General features: G+C 38.5%; 1 protein-coding gene across 5 annotated transcripts in view; it reads left to right on the plus strand.

The window, feature by feature from the left end:
• MPP7 (membrane palmitoylated protein 7) overlaps window positions 1-15,964 on the plus strand; it is a 306,910-nt gene that overhangs the window by 161,143 nt on the left and 129,803 nt on the right. For all 5 annotated transcript variants that reach the window (XM_019508234.1, XM_019508235.1, XM_019508237.1 and 2 more), the window contains exon 5: window positions 1,295-1,375. In XM_019508234.1, coding sequence (XP_019363779.1) covers window positions 1,295-1,375 — 81 coding nt within the window. The remainder of the gene's footprint in view (window positions 1-1,294; window positions 1,376-15,964) is intronic.

The raw sequence follows: 15,964 nt of genomic DNA on the forward strand, positions 1-15,964 counted from the left end.
GCAGTGTGGGGATGCAGTCAGGAAGGCCAACTGCACCTTGTCATGCATCCACAGATGCATCTCAGGCAGGTCCAAGGAGGTGATCCTCCCCCTCTATGTGACACTGGTCAGGCCACAGCTGGAGTACTGCGTCCAGTTCTGGGCGCCACACTTCAAGAGGGATGTGGATAACGTGGAGAGGGTCCAGAGGAGGGCCGTTTGCATAATCAGGGGGCAGCAGGGCAGGCCCTACGAGGAGAGGCTATGGGACCCGAACCTGTTCAGCCTCCACAAGAGAAGGCTGAAGGGGGATCTACTGGCCTGTTACAAACTAGTCAGGGGGACCAGCAGGCACTGGGGAAGTCCCTGTTCCCCCGAGCACTGCCAGGAATGACCAGGAATAACGGTCACAAGCTGGCAGAGGGTAGATCTAGGCTAGATATCAGGAGGCACTACTTCACTGTCAGGACGGCTAGGATCTGGAACCAACTTCCGAGAGAAGTGGTGCTGGCTCCTACCCTGGGGGTCTTTAAGAGGAGGCTAGATGGACACCTTGCTGGGGTTGTTTGACCCCAGTACTCTTTCCTGCCATTGCAGGGGGTTGGACTTGATGATCTGCTCAGGTCCCTTCTGACCCTAGAAACTATGAAACTCACAATTTTGTAGCACAACCAACCATAAATTACTGATCTTGTTGGTAGGGCATACTCTGTGCATTTTGGTGACTTGAATAGCTGGTGGGTGACCTGTTACAGACCATATCGTGATTAACCTGCTTTACATTTAACAAACTGCTTGCCATTTATGAGTAAACATAATTAAAAGTTTAGATTGCTTGCACTGTAGGGCACTCAGCTTCCCTACCCCAGTCCTAAACAGCACAGCTACTGTGGGTTTTTGGAAGCAGTGTGGATTTCACCACCTCATTCAGAAGCTGTTTTTTATAGACAGTGTCAGAGTTTGATCCAGTCGTTTTTACAAGCAGTCCTTTGTCTGCAAGCAAAGGACCATTCACTTAAATGAAGTGCTGGGATTTGCCCTTATTGCTATAAATCAGAATGTGATCTGGCTGCACTGTTGCCAGATACGATTACTTGAGTTAAACTGAGCCGAAAGGCCTGTCTTAAATCTGGTCAGCTGAGGGCCAGAAAAGAAGCTCAGTGATTGATAGTCTGGTTTTTTTCATGCTGGCTTCTGTTTGAATACACTGGAAAGTAATAACCTTGAACGAGATAGATTCTCAGTTGTCACTGATGCATTGGGTAAAACAATGCGCTTGCTAATGTTCTTTGTGTCAATTCAATCTCTCTCACAGCTGGCTGAGGAGCTACAGAGCAAACCATTGAGCAGTGAGATCAGAGAGCTGTTGAAACTGCTGTCAAAACCCAATCTCAAGGTGGGGAAGTGTTACACCTGCAAAGTACACACAAACATACACACTTTTTCTCTCTTCCCTCCTCCCCCTTTCTGAGGAATTTGTCTGCTTTAAGTTACTTACATATATGAATATTTCTATGAAAGAACACAATGTTAATAGTAAAAATATGCAACAGAGAGAGGCAATTAATAATGTTTATGAAATTCACAAAACATTTACAAATTTATTATAATGTTAATGAAATTTGCAAAGATGCTTCAGGAGAGAGGATTTGGTTACTTAAAATTGGCTATTCCAAAAAAAAGCTGTAGTATGAAAATTAAACCCCAAATATCTTTTTCTTTAAATGTCCTCAGTAAAGTTGTAAAAACATTAAAATTATAGCTGTGACTAAACTGTAAGTTGTTTTTTGATTCATGGTGATTATAGAGAACATCATTTAAAAATAGTGAACATGCATCAATAGGGCTTTATGTATTGGGAAATGAACTTAGTATAATTTTTCAAATACCTCAAAATCAGCATTTTATCTTACAAAAACCCATAAGATTCCATAGAAAGTCCTGTGTGGATTCACCTCTGTTTAACTGACAATGTGCTATGGTGAAACTAAGTATGTACCTTCAATTTGTTCTCTCCTCCCACTATATGATGAAAGAGTACATCATACATGCATTTTCCCACATATGAATTAACAGCTGTTAGTTAATACTAACTTTGGTGTGAAGGAGCAGAAGTTGCTGTTTTTAGCCAAGTTGTCTCTTTAAAATCCTTATGCTTAGTTCTGTTCATTGGCCATAGCTCAACAACTGAGATGCCCTAGTACCTTTAAACTGGTCCAAGACTGAAGACAGAGCATTATGGGCTCAGTGTTCATATATTTCTTCTTCTACACCTCATCATTACACGGTGACAACCTGCTTTGCTCAGAAGTGATAAGTAATAAGTAGGCTTTTATGGTAAATTTTGCTCAATTTGACTATTCAGAAAAAGCTGGCACATCTAAGACCAAAGACTCTTAAGCTTTATTATGTATTTACATACATATAGTAGATCATATGCAATTTACAGCATTGAAGCATTGATGAAATGAGTCTAACTGTTCACTAGTCTTGAATGTATATGTTTTAAGAGGCAACATCATCTTTCAAAAAGAGTTATAATGATGTAATACATCAGTGCTACTTTTATGACTAGATCATGCATAGATGTTCATTAGTTTTCTGCTTTTTCTAAGCTTTAGTTTGGAGGCAGTATCAAATTGATAACCTACATACATGATTAGCCAATAACAGGGGACAAAATCATTCTGGTTTAATGTAGTGTATTATGGCTGTTTATTCTTTGCATGACTTTGTCATTTTCCTTGAAAAGGTACCAGTCCTTGGCTGGAAACAAGTTTTTTTGGTGCTGTTTTTTAATGGGACCAACTGCACAGTGGGGAAGATGTTAGGCAAGCTTTTGAACTAATGGCATGTTATGTTCAACTTCCCATGCAGAAGATGCTGGCATGTTATAGTCCACAGATCTGAAGTTTTACTATGGTAGATCATACATGTTTTACAATGTTGAAGTTTTAATGAAATGAGTCTAACAGCTGCCCACTGATATTGTTTTTAAAGCATTTATATTGACTTTCATAAAGAGTTATAATAGTATAGTGCATTTTATCAGACCTGAAGAAGGACACTTAGTCCCTGAAAGCTTGTCTAATATCTTTCCCACCTATATAGTTGGTCCAATAAAATACTAAAACCCTAGCTTCTCTCATATTTCTTGGACCATCCTGGTTACAACAGTATTCCAACCCTAATTCAGTCCTTGACTTGGGCATTTAGGAACTGCTTTAGTAAAATATTCTTCAGTGGTCTTCCTTCAACAGTTATTTTTTTCCTTTTTTAAATGGATACTTAACAACTGTCTTAAGCTAGTCAAAGATCTTTTCTTGCTGTGGAAGAAAGGAATGGCTGGGTAAAGGGGAATAGTAATGACTTGTGCTGATTACTTCATTCCAGGGCAAAGAGGGAAAGAATAAAGACTCAGTCTTACCCTTCCATATTAGTACATAATACAGACCCCTGAAGCTGAGGGGTGGGCAGGCATTTTCTTTCCCTGCCTCTGGACATTTGGGGTAGACTGTTCTATAAAACAGCATTCTCATGGAGCTAAAAGCCATTTAAGTAACTGGGGTTTTTTTCCTCCCACTGTTGCAGCACCATTTTTACTATTAAAATTTATGTAAGAGTTGTCTCATGCCATAAATGGACATTATTGTTCTGCTGAGAGATTTCTCTGCTCACCAAGTTTATAACTAACTTTTAGGTGGAGCCACCAGGAGTATTTCCTGCCTTTCTCAAGCCAGAATGTAATCCCTGCACTGTCAGGTTGCATGTAAGATGTACTTTTAAAATTGTGTTTCTGCAGGCCTGGCTAAGGAGGAGAGCAGACCTGGGAAAGTGGTTTTGGAAGGCTAGTCAGGATTAGTTAGCAAGATATAAATGTAGAGGTGTTCAGTAACTGAATTATTCAGATGAACATGGTATATTACAAACTTAAATTTTATTTTAAAAGATGCATGAGTCTCTGTTTACTTCTAACTCCCGCAGATCATAAAGATCACTATATTTGTTTCTGTTGGTTTTTAAACTTTGACAAATTCATGGTGTTCAGTGCTGTGTTCTTTCTCCAACCACAAAGAAGAGGTTTTAGTTTGCTGCACCCCAAGTCATTTAGGGCACATTACGCTGCTGAATTTACAGAGGTTGGAATTAATGCGCAATACATTGCCAAGGCATGCAAACACCAAAACCATTAAAGCGGTGCAAAAGCATTTAGACCGCTTTAAAGTGTTGTACACACACACCCCTCGTTTCATCTACACACGGCTTATCTCTCCTGATCAAAATGGAACCCTGGAGCACACTAGCATATTTAGCTCCAGGAAGAAATCAAGTGGGTTTGTTCCTCTTTGTGTAGGATATTATGGAATGGATTAGAGCCAAGCATAATAGGTTGAAGGAAGACCATGTGCTTGCTTGGTGATACAGATTTAAAGCTCAGCTGCAGAACCAACCATGTGAACATGGCTCACACACATTGAATATCACAAATGAAAGTAACTAGTGATTTATGGTCTAAATGTGTAATTTTATAAATGTCTTTAACTTATAAAAATATACTGTTATACTTTAGAACTTATTTTTAATTTCTTAGCTTGTTTACTGCATCATTTCAGTGGAGATAGATACTTTCTCATTCAACCTCAGCAAACATCTAATGTTGAAGTATATATTAAGGTGTGATGATGTTATGAAAACTATACAGGAAACCTGTCCAATTTCTGTAACCATGTTATAAAAATAATGAAGCCTTCTAAATTAAAATTTAACTGCCTTTGCCAAACAGAGAAAACTTACATTAGGGATATGTTATTTTGGGTTTATTTCCACATGTTAGCTAGCAAAAATCAGACATTTCAATGGATTTGCCAGTCATTAGAGAAAATTAGAAGTGGACTCGTATAGAATTTTTAAACTGATAAACTAGATGGATATCTTTGTAGACAAACCACTTTAACTCACTCTGCAGAATATTGTTTTAAAGGTGTTTTTTTAACATGAATAGTTTTGTTTTTAGTTTGATACCTGAATGTCTGGTTAATGATCACCATCACATAGGATTGCTTACCACTTTGAGTTACAGTCTTTTGGAAAAGGATGTTGGTTATGATCAAATTAGAATGGGAATTGAAGGGTTTGCTTTTCCTTTGTTTACTTGTGTGGAAAATGTAACCTTATTTGCTGTACTACTATAAAAACCACATGCAAATGGCCTACAATATGTGATGAGCTGCAGTAGTGAGATATGACGATTACCTTAAATGTAATGGAAGCACTCTGAGATTTATTTCCATTCATGTATATATTGCATTATAGGGTGTACTAAGTTTTGCTGAAGTCTTGCAGCTTTTGCTTTGTTATAATGTTAGCCAGTCCCAGGATTTTTGTACTCCAGGATGAAAAGGCATTGTGGGAAGCATGGTATTGGACACCCAGCACCCTTTAAGGTCTTGGGGCATGGATGTCCAGGTTCCCGCTTCCTGATCCTGGACCTCCTGTACTAGCAGATGTGCAATAAGGACCTGATTACTTTTATCAGGGATTCCAAAAATGTTATGTCCTATCATGCACATCTGGCATGGCAGATGTATGTTAATGTTAATGTAAGAGTGATGATGTAGATGTGATGGTCCAGAAATTATGTAAGGTGAGGATTTCTTAGGGTGATATCTTTTATTGGACCAACTGTGTGGCTGGGAGAAACTCACAGACACGTTTTTGAATGGAAGACATTCTTCCTTGAGTCTCTCAGACTACATAGTTGGTCCAATAAAAGATATCATCCTAAGAAATATTTGCCTCTCTCATGGCAGATTTATGTGAGATTCCACTACCTTCTATCTTCTTTCAAAACAACTAGAAAGAAGCACTAATTTAATGGGTTTTGAAAGGCTTATTTAACATGCATTGCATTATTATATTTTTAACATCCAGCACACACTTTTCCCCAAAAGTTGCTGCTGGAAATTGCTATGAGCACTAATATGAGAGTAATACAGTATAGACAGTTTCTGCCTGTTATGTGCAAAAGAGAATGTAAAATCTGCAGACAAAAATTTGGTGGCTGGGGAGCAATAGCAGAAATTTCTGCTTCTCTGCTGCCAAATTTCTGGATTTATGGGGAGCCCCACAGGCTGCATAGCACTCTCGATCCATTTATGGAGGTGGTCTGGGACCCAATCCAGGGATACAGAATTGACTGGAGGCAGTATGGGCTCTGATCCTTCAGCTCAAGGCCATGGAAGGTGGTGCAGGGCCAGATTCGGCCTGCAAACCAGCCCCAAGCTGCTCATTTGACCCATGCCAGCAAGAGATTAAGCATCAGAGTTAGACTAAAGGCCTGTTATCTTTGCAGCTTTCATAGCTATTCCAGGGCCTTGTTTAGCTATCACAAAGCAAAGATAGGTAGCAGTTGCTGCTGTAACAGGAAATCTCATGAACACACAAGGTCTCCTAGAACTGGTTATTTTAAGGGATTTTCTTCCCACTACCTTTTAGATTTTATCTTTTAGCTATTTAATAAAAATGAAGCTGGCCTTTCCTATTTGTTAGCATAGTCTTGTGTTGAATTAGTTCATATCACCGGCAGCTAGCCACCACCATTTTCAGTTGGTTAGTAGTATGGCACGTGTCATTACTTCAGTTAAACAAGAATGAAAGGGGTTCTTGTAGTGATGTTTCATTCTGTATAATTAAGGATAATGAACTGTATTTGAAGGTGTTAATTCCCAGCTTGTCTGGAAAAAGAATACTCTATCCAATTACTAGCTTTTCGTTTGCAGTTCTTTAATGACTTTCTCAGAATCTCCTGTCCTGATGTGATGCCATGAATTAGATATATTTAATGTCTGTTACAGGATGACCTTGCAAGAAGATGGTTAAAAAAATTCATCTGACATTCTAGTTTTGTTGAGGGATTTGGATTTAAATTGAATTGATATGGTTTTGTATGTATGAGAGTGAAATGCAACTAAAATTTTCCATAATTCGGTCTACGTGTATACTATATATTCACTACATTTATGAAGGAGGGGTGCTGACTAGAAACACTAAGCAGGTGCTTTCCTTGCTGCCTTTATAAAATATAGCTATGTGCAACACACAACTGGTGTCCATGATTTATATATATTTTATATATGAAGCAAACCCTTCAATTTCCTTTGCAATTTGATGATAACCAACATCCTTTTTTCTAGAGACTAACTCAAATATAGTGGTGAGCAATTCTAGTTGATGGTGATCATTAACAGGTTATACAGGTATCAAACTAAAACCCAAACTATTAATTAAAAAGAACCAAAACAAAACTTTGTTTTGTCTATAAAGATATCCATTCATGTGTGTGCATGTGTGTGTTTTTAAATAAAAATACATGCACACTCATATGCCCCTTGGATTTTGTGTGTACACACACACGCGCGCACGCACACACACTGACAATGCCAGTGTAGATAAAATAAAGCTTCATGTACTGTGCACTGTCATAATGGTAGAAGGTTTGGTGGGTTTTTTATGGGAAACAATCTCTGTTGAAAGGAGACTGTAGTGGACTGACAATTCTATGGAAAGTACAGAGTCTAGTGTGATTGGTGTTCAAATGGCTCCAAAATTAGGTGGCTGTGTTTCACTAGGGAAAGCAATGGACCTGGCCCAACCAGCTAGTAATATGTGTTAGTTAGTTTATAATCACATGGTCAGTATCAAGTACGTACTGTGACAGCAGTGTCATGGCTGATAGAAAGGAGGGGAAGAGGAGTGGGATCCTAGAGCAGCAGTGAAATGAGAGAAAGATTAAAAGGATAACAGAAGCGCTATTAAACTGGAACCTGACACATGCTACAACTATAAGTATAAGGCATGTCTTTTGGGAGCAGGGTGTTGTTTTTTTAACTAGCAAGTGTTTAACCTGCATAGGTTTTCTTCATTCACTAGACCTATACCAGTAAAATAATACATAAAAGAAACTTTTATTTCTTGAACCAGACTTATACTTGGGATACTTTCCAGAAGAGATAATGTATCATGTATGGTGGGTATCTTTCTGCTTTTGAGAACTGGCATGATATTTACCTAAAGCTTGAATTCCTTGAAAGTATGGGGATGCTTTTCAAATACAAAATTAAACACTTTGCAGAAGTCAGTATAATATAAAGCTGAATATTCATATGGATATTCCAATTTTTTTTAAGTTTTCGATTTATATTTCATTTTACTTAAAAAAAAAAAAAATAAAAAAATAAAAATAATAATAATAAAATAAAATAAAAAACCCCCATGATTAATAACTCCATTCCTTCTCTAACAAGCTGGCAGAGCTATGCTCTTTTTGGTTTAGAGCTATGGCATGAAAGTGTAATTTACCTTTTTATTTTTAAAATAATTTGAAATGTATAAACTAAAACAATACTATGGGACTTAATGTTTCAGGCTGTTAAACTTTGTTACTCTGCCTTCAGGCCAGAAAGGTTGTTCTGTCACAAAGAATGGACAGCAATTTTAATCCCTTTTCTTTCCCTGGAGAACGTTTACATTCCACTCGTATGTAACTCTGGATCGTAATAACAGAAATTGCATACCTAATTACATATACATGATAATTAAGAATTTACTTTCTAAATAAGTTTCTGTCAGGGTGAGTTCAGTTTGTTTTTTGATTTGTTTCTGTTGTGGTTGCCCAGCAGTGCTACTAATTATTTTAAATGTATAAGCCACTGTGCTGAAAATTATTTTGAAGGATGCTTCCATCTCTTCTGCTTTGGAGGAATTTGGACTTTTTTCTAAGTCCCTAAGAGTTCCCATGATAGTTCTGACTACCTCCAGGAGAATTCTTTGCATACTGTTTGTGGGCATTGAAAGGATTGCCTGATTCTCCCATGAAGGGCAAAGCAGAAACATAAGCAAGGGCACGAGGCACAACTGCACGAGGTAATCTGAATGTAGCAAGGTAAAAGAATATCTAAACTATTTGGAACATTTCAGAAATTGTACCTGTAGCTAAACTGAGAACAAGCGTTGGACATTCTTAAAGTATTTTTCTTGGCTACTTCTGCTACTCTAGAATGAATAGAATTTTGGAAGTAATTTTAAGATAACTTGCAGAGTGAAGGGAAAACCACTCTTATACAGACAGCTCTGGGAATACTTTAAAATTGACTTGCCCATAGACAACCTTTATAGAAAAAAGCTGTTCAGAGAATTTACAGTTTTATTAAACTTCGTTAGTTGTATGTTTTTTTGGGTTCCCCCCCCCCAAATTGCTTTAAAACGAAGTCTGAAAGGCATGCCACTGGTATGCAGCACAAAGGTATATATGAGATGTGTACTTACTATTTCATTATTTGCAGTTGGTTGGTTTGTTTTGATTTATTTATACCTTTTATACCTTTATTTATACAAAAATGTTAATTAGTCTTCTCTTGAAAAATTGCGTCACAAGGGGTGATAGCACTGCCTACAAAGTACCCATCTTAATTTTCAGATGACTTATTGCAACATTAGCACTTACAGAAGAAATCTGTATATTTCTGAAAATGTGTTGTGCATTCATTTTTATATAATTGACATGGAGCTCTACAGTGTGTTTTGATTGTCACTTCTAAGTGAACAGACAGCATTCCTGCAGCCAGTCAGCTTGGAGGCTGAGGCAGTTCTGAATGTTAAGAGATGGGGAGGCTCTTCCCTTCTAGCTATCTTTTCTTATCTGGAGAAGAATTATGGTGATTTAAAGCAAAGGATTAAATTTGTGTTCACACATTTCATGCATTTATTTTTAAATGGCTCTTTACTAGTTCTGTAGTAGAGGTCACCTGGATATAGAAGGAATTTTTGATCCACTGATATCTTTAGTAATCGAATCTAGATTCTTTCTGTGTGCTATTCATAGTCTGTGCTATCTGAATCCATCTCTCTGCTACTTGGAAAGAAATAACTGTTTTAGGACCTGTTACAGAAATTAGTAAGTGAAGTTCTACAGCCAGTGTTATGTAGGAAATCAGAGAAAAAGTTCATAATAGTTCCTTTTAGTCTTAAAACTGTGTGAACTTATGAAAAGTAGAGACATTAGAACTTTAACTCAGAATTATTTGTGGGTGGTTCTGTGTTGATCCTTTCCCCTCCATTCTGGCAACCTTGAAGAAGCTAGTTCTTAAATTTATCAGTTTTAGTTCTTTACTTTTCATTCTGTTGTGTTCATGTCCAGTGTCATTTTAAAGAGACTCCTTACAGTTTTGTTTTTTGTTACTTTTGGTTTGGAGGCATTTGAATCAAGCTGCTTAGCTGTGTTTTGTTTTGGGAAAGTGTAACTATGAGTATATAAGTAGTATTGAGAAAGGAAAGCATAAATTTGCTTTAATAAAACATAAATAAATATCTTAATTTGAGTATGTAGCAGTCAGAAGACGTCAACAAGCAATCACGGTGCATTCCTAATGTGTTAGGAGCTGATAAAATAAACGCTTAACAGTATGAAGGAGAGCATTGGTAAGGCATAGGGGGTGCATGCGGGTGCATGTGTACCTCCTGAGCATGACGGTGCACTCCCTGTGAAAAGGGATTGTTGACACTGCCAACGGCGCCTGTGGGCAGTTGCTGCTTGCCACCCCCGTGCGCTGCCGGTGGTGTCTGCGGAGAGTCCATGATTGCTGCTGGCTGCTGCCAGCCTGTGCGTGGTCACCGACTGCTGGTCAGTGCTCACCACCCTTGCAGCCGCCTGCAGGAGCTCCCTGCTTGCCACCAACAGTGCCACTGCCACCTGCGGGAGCTCACCATGCCCCCCCAGCCTCCAGGGACACATGGTGTTCATGAAGGAGAAGCAAGAATACAGGATAAATGTATTTTTAATGAAGACCAGCTCATTAGTTAGGAAGACTATCAGCCCTTTTTCATGAAATAACTTAATTGCTCAAAGTTGGGCAGCCTGAGCTGTTGCAAGTCTTGAGGTATGGAAATGTAAATTGTCCCTAGAAGCCAACTATATTAAAACCAAAAGTGAAGCCAGGCAGATTGTCATTGGAGAACAGAGGATTTGAAAAGCAACTCAAAGAAACTCTTCAGTTGCACAAAACTAGTTCTACCACATGAATTACCCAGTACTAACCTGTGTACTGAATACTGTATTGCATGCACATAATGATGGCATTCATATACCATGTAAATGGTTGGTAACAGTGAGAAAATATTTAGTAATTTAGGAAGACAAAAATCATGCAGGGTAAAATCACATTGTTATCAAGGCATAATTCTGCTCAGCTAGTAAAAATGGAAAAACATAGTAATTATACAGAAATGAGACTATCTGTTTAAAGGGAGATTACATCTATTTTCCCTTTTTTGTCAGTGAAACTTGGTTGTCTCCTCTTGATTCTTCCTGTAGCTTTTCTTTCTTTCAACTGCCTCTTCTTTCATAGAAAGCTATACACTTTGGTTTTTCCAGTATTCCTTACCATTTTTCCCATATCTAGATCATTGTTGAGTGTATTTAACAGCAATTTCCATGTAGATATTTGGATGTGTATTCCTGGTCTTTATCTGTGTCTTTACCTGTTTCTAACAAATGCCAGCACTGTACTTTTCTCCCCTGATTACCTAGGGAGTATTTTTATTCATCACTGTCAAGAACTTTATCGCAAGCAGTTTGAAAGGCTTTGTGAACGATTGACTTCTGCTATAGCCTGGGTTTTTTTGACCCTGCTGAAAAGTTTTAATACATAATTGATAGTTATGTGTTTACCAGAGCTGATGTCTTTATAGCCATCAATTTTTAATTATTTCACCTAGTACTTAGTTTAATGGGTTGTAATCCATTGCATTTGATGCCTATTTTGCTTTTTTTTTTTTTAAATAGATGCAGTATTTGCTATTTTTCCGTTTGCCAGAAGAGTAGCTGATTTTAGTGAGATTGTTTCTCCACACTGAAAGTTTTACTGACTGATTAAACAAAAATCAAAGCAGACAAAAATAATTTTGTTAAGAACCATATTACTTTAAAAGCTGAGATGTTCATTTAACACTCTACCTGTGTAACTTCTCCAGCTAAATTTATATACATGTCACAGAGGGATTTCTTCAGGGTTTAGTGTTTCCCTTTGAGGAGGAATTGGGTCCAATCTCTGTTCACCTCCTTGTACAATTTTTTTTGGAGTGGGGGGAAAGAGACTTGGGGGGTGTGGTCTTCAAGCCTCATGACTTGGCCTGATTAATCTGGAGATCCAGGGTGCAAGCCTAGGATCCTTCAAAGCCATTCCCATCATCTCATTGCTCAGTTTGAGCATTCATGGAGATGGAGCAAGTATTGCAGAGCTTGTTTCTTTGCACCAGAACTGGGCTCAGCAAAGAGGTAGTATAGATAATTGACGTCATCCTTTCTGAGAGGCAAGTTTTTGTATGAAGAACTATGATCTTTGCTCTTATTTTTCCTTAGTGGTTATTGCTTTTCCTCAGGAGATTTGGTTCAAAGAAGAAGATGCACACTGTCACAGCAAAGACCTTTTGTTTTTCAAAATAGGACCTGTTCACACATTACCAGGTTATTAAAAGTTGGTTTGTTTCTTATCCAAATGATTTTGAGCATACAGAACATCTATTTATGTTTGGGGAGTATACTTTAAAGGGGCCCTCACACCTCAAGAACACCGAAACTAAATGAATCTGGTTGCAAAGTTAAGAGGCATATGTGAGGGACTATGGGTTGTATTGTGATATTTCGATGTGAACTGTATTCACATTATTCTAATGTTGTATGACTCAGTTTACTTCCTTAAGATGTGCACAGAGAAGGAGGAATTAAGTGCCAGGGCTGACTGGACCTGTCACATCAGCAGAGCCTTGAATGGCTTTGTTGACATATCAACAAAGGTGAGATGGCTAGCACCCAGGAGGTGTCCAGAGAAGGCTGGAAAACTACAGCTTGGCAGGTCCTGCCAGAAGAGTCTAGGAACTGAGAGAAGAGAAGCTTTGGGAAACTGGAGTGATTGGAAAGGGGACAACCGAGTATCTTTGGGGGTGAGAGACTTAGATATGTCAGTCTGAAGTTAAGTAGAAGTCAGGGTAGATTTGCACCTTATCGATTAACCAAAGTATGTGCATGTTTTATTTATATTTCAATGCATGTATGTATCTATATGTACACACACACATATTTTGGTTAGTAAATTTAACAGAGCAGAGAGAGAACCTCTGGCTGGGTGACCTTTTTGCCCCAGTCAATGCCTTTACTGAAGCAACGGTCGGATCTGTTTCTTGGAACTGTGGGTTGCTCTGCATCCCTCGAGGCGGGGGAGTCCCTGTCTCAGAACCAGGACTGGGCGTTAGCGCCTTCAGCCTTGCCTCGGAGAACCAGGGGGGTGAGGAACTGAAAGGTGGGGGAAGGAGCCTTTCTCAGAGTAGGAAGGAGCTTAGGCTCCCCCCTTGTTTTGGAAGCCAGGCCTTGCCTTTCTTTAAGGGGTACTTGGATACCAGACAAGGCTACTGGGACTCTGAGCAAGCAACCCCTTCCAACCCCCACCCGAGGGTACTCCGTGACAGCATATTATTCAGGAATTCTTCATTTTTGGTTTAAAATCAGGGCTTAGTCTTCCATGATAATAGCCATGTGTGAGCAGAAGAGGGAGAGGCCACAACAGAGGAAAAACATAGGGCTGCCATCTGGAAGAATATTAACACCTTTACCAGATGACATGAACTGGCTGCGTGTTTCTATGGACACTGAGAATAGTTAGACTTTGGAAGTGTCTCCAGGGGTTCCAGGCAATGAGCAAAAGGAAGTAAAAGTCTGAAGATGCGAAAGGTCTAGCTTTCTATTGGCTGTTACAGTCTGACTAACAGCTGCAGGTAAACCCATCAGTTCAGATTGGTGGATCTGATATGAAGAAACTACATTTTCAGGCAAGGAAATTACCCTTTTGTGAAAGGAAGTTCATATATTCAGAACTAAAAATCCAACATGGTTAAGAGGAAAAAGTAATATATACTTAATAATGATTCAAATGAGATGCGGCTATGCCAAGTATATTAATATATTACAGATAAACACAGAAAGCACAAAAACGCACACATGCAGTATGGATTTTAAATATTTTGATAGTCGAGTCATACAAATGATTCAAAAACAAATTGGGGGGAAATTTCAATTGCTCTGTATGCAAGACTGAACCTGAATGCAAGTCAAGGATATTATTCTGACCATTTTAGGCATAGAGAATTATTTTATTTTTGTACAGACTTAATCACTGAAATCCTGCACTGCAACTTTGAAGTGGTCATAGCCAAAATATACAGAATATCTTGTTATGTTCTTGTTGAAGAGGGTACCACATCTAGTGATACCTAATTTCTCATGAAATTTTAGGTCCACGGATTTCATGGTATGATCTGAGGAACATGTTTATAGCTCTGGCTTCAGTTTTATTCCCTTTAGTTTCAAGAGTTTTCTGTTAGATATTTACAGTATGATATAGCTAATACATTAATTCCTTTTAATGGTAGCTAAATTCTGTAACTTGATGTTTGTATTCAGTGTTGAAAGAATTAAGTGCAAATACTTTTATTTTATCCCAGGAGTGTTTTGTTAACAAATTGACACTATCCCACCCTTCGATGGAATCTTACTACCTTTCTGCTTTGCAAATAGCTTCTTTAGTCATTTTCTGACTCGTTTACTGGCTTTGCTGCCTTCAGTTCATTAAGTTCCATTCTTTAGCCATTTCTTCAGCTACTTAAAGGTTTCTCTTGCTTATTATTTTATTACTTGCTCCTGCTGTGTGTCTGGATTTTTTTGGCCTAATTGATTGCTTCAGCTAATGTGACAGATTCTTCTTGTCTGTTAGTTGCTGCATCTGTTCTTGCCACTCCTTGTTACAGTTTTCACTTAAATGTCTTCTTCTATTACTCCTTCTCATCTCTTCTAATATTTCTCTTGTCAGGCTTCTTTGCTGCTGTCTCCCTCTTGCTTGTTCACCGAACTTTAAATAAAGCATCCCCACTGCTGTTTTGAAGTGTGGGGATGCTGATACACAAAATGCTCAGGTTGCTTTAATTAGAGTGGCTCTCAGAGCATGAGTATACTACTCCTAGATCATCCCTGACTAATGCGTATCCATCCTCTTCTTGAAAACCTCCAAGTTTGGAGATTCCACAGCTTCCCTTCCTCACTGTTCTAACAGTGAAAAAGTTTTTCTTGATATCAATATAAACCTATTTTGCAACTTCAAATCATTGCTGTATCCTTCTCTGCAACAATGGATGAAAACATGTTCTCCTTCTTCTTAATGGCAACCCTTCAGATAGTTGAAGGGTTCTCTCTTGATTGTCTTTTTCACAAGCTGAAGTGACCATTTCTTTCATCCTCTCCTCATGAGGCTTGCCTTCCCAGCACTTTATTATTTTTGTTGCCTGCCTTTGGACCCTCTTTATCTTCTTTCTATCCTTTTTAAAATATAAAGCCCAAAACTGCACACAACACTTTAGATGAGGCCAAGTAGAGAGGCACTGTCACCTCCTTATCTTGTACCTAATGTTCTTATTAATGCAGCCCAAAACATCATTTGCCTTTTGTACTGGTGCATCACCCTGCAGACTTATCTCGAGTCTGTAATCCACTAAGACTCCCAGATCCTTCTCTCTAGCGCTGCAATCCAGCCAGTTGTCACCCGTTGTATTTGTGTTTGTTGTTATTGTTCCCAAGGTGTAGTACCTTACATTTACCAGTATTGAACTTTATTCTGTTGGCTGTAGCCCAGGTTTCCTAAGTATCAAGGTCCTTCTGAATTTCACTTCTGCCCTTCAGTGTGTTTGCAGTCCTACCCAGTTTTGTGCTGTCTGTAAATTTGCTCAGGAAACTATCTGTTCCAGCATCCAAATCATTAATAGCACATTAAACAGTGCTGGGCCTAGGCTAGAGCCCTGTGGGACTCCACTTAAAACCTCCTTCCATTCTGACATTGATCCACTTAAAATTGCCCATTGTTTGCAGCTATTTGAGCCCATTATCTAT

This window comes from Gavialis gangeticus, unplaced genomic scaffold (assembly GCF_001723915.1).
Source record: "Gavialis gangeticus isolate Ggan-Ray unplaced genomic scaffold, GavGan_comp1, whole genome shotgun sequence".
Taxonomy (NCBI): Eukaryota; Metazoa; Chordata; order Crocodylia; family Gavialidae; genus Gavialis; species Gavialis gangeticus.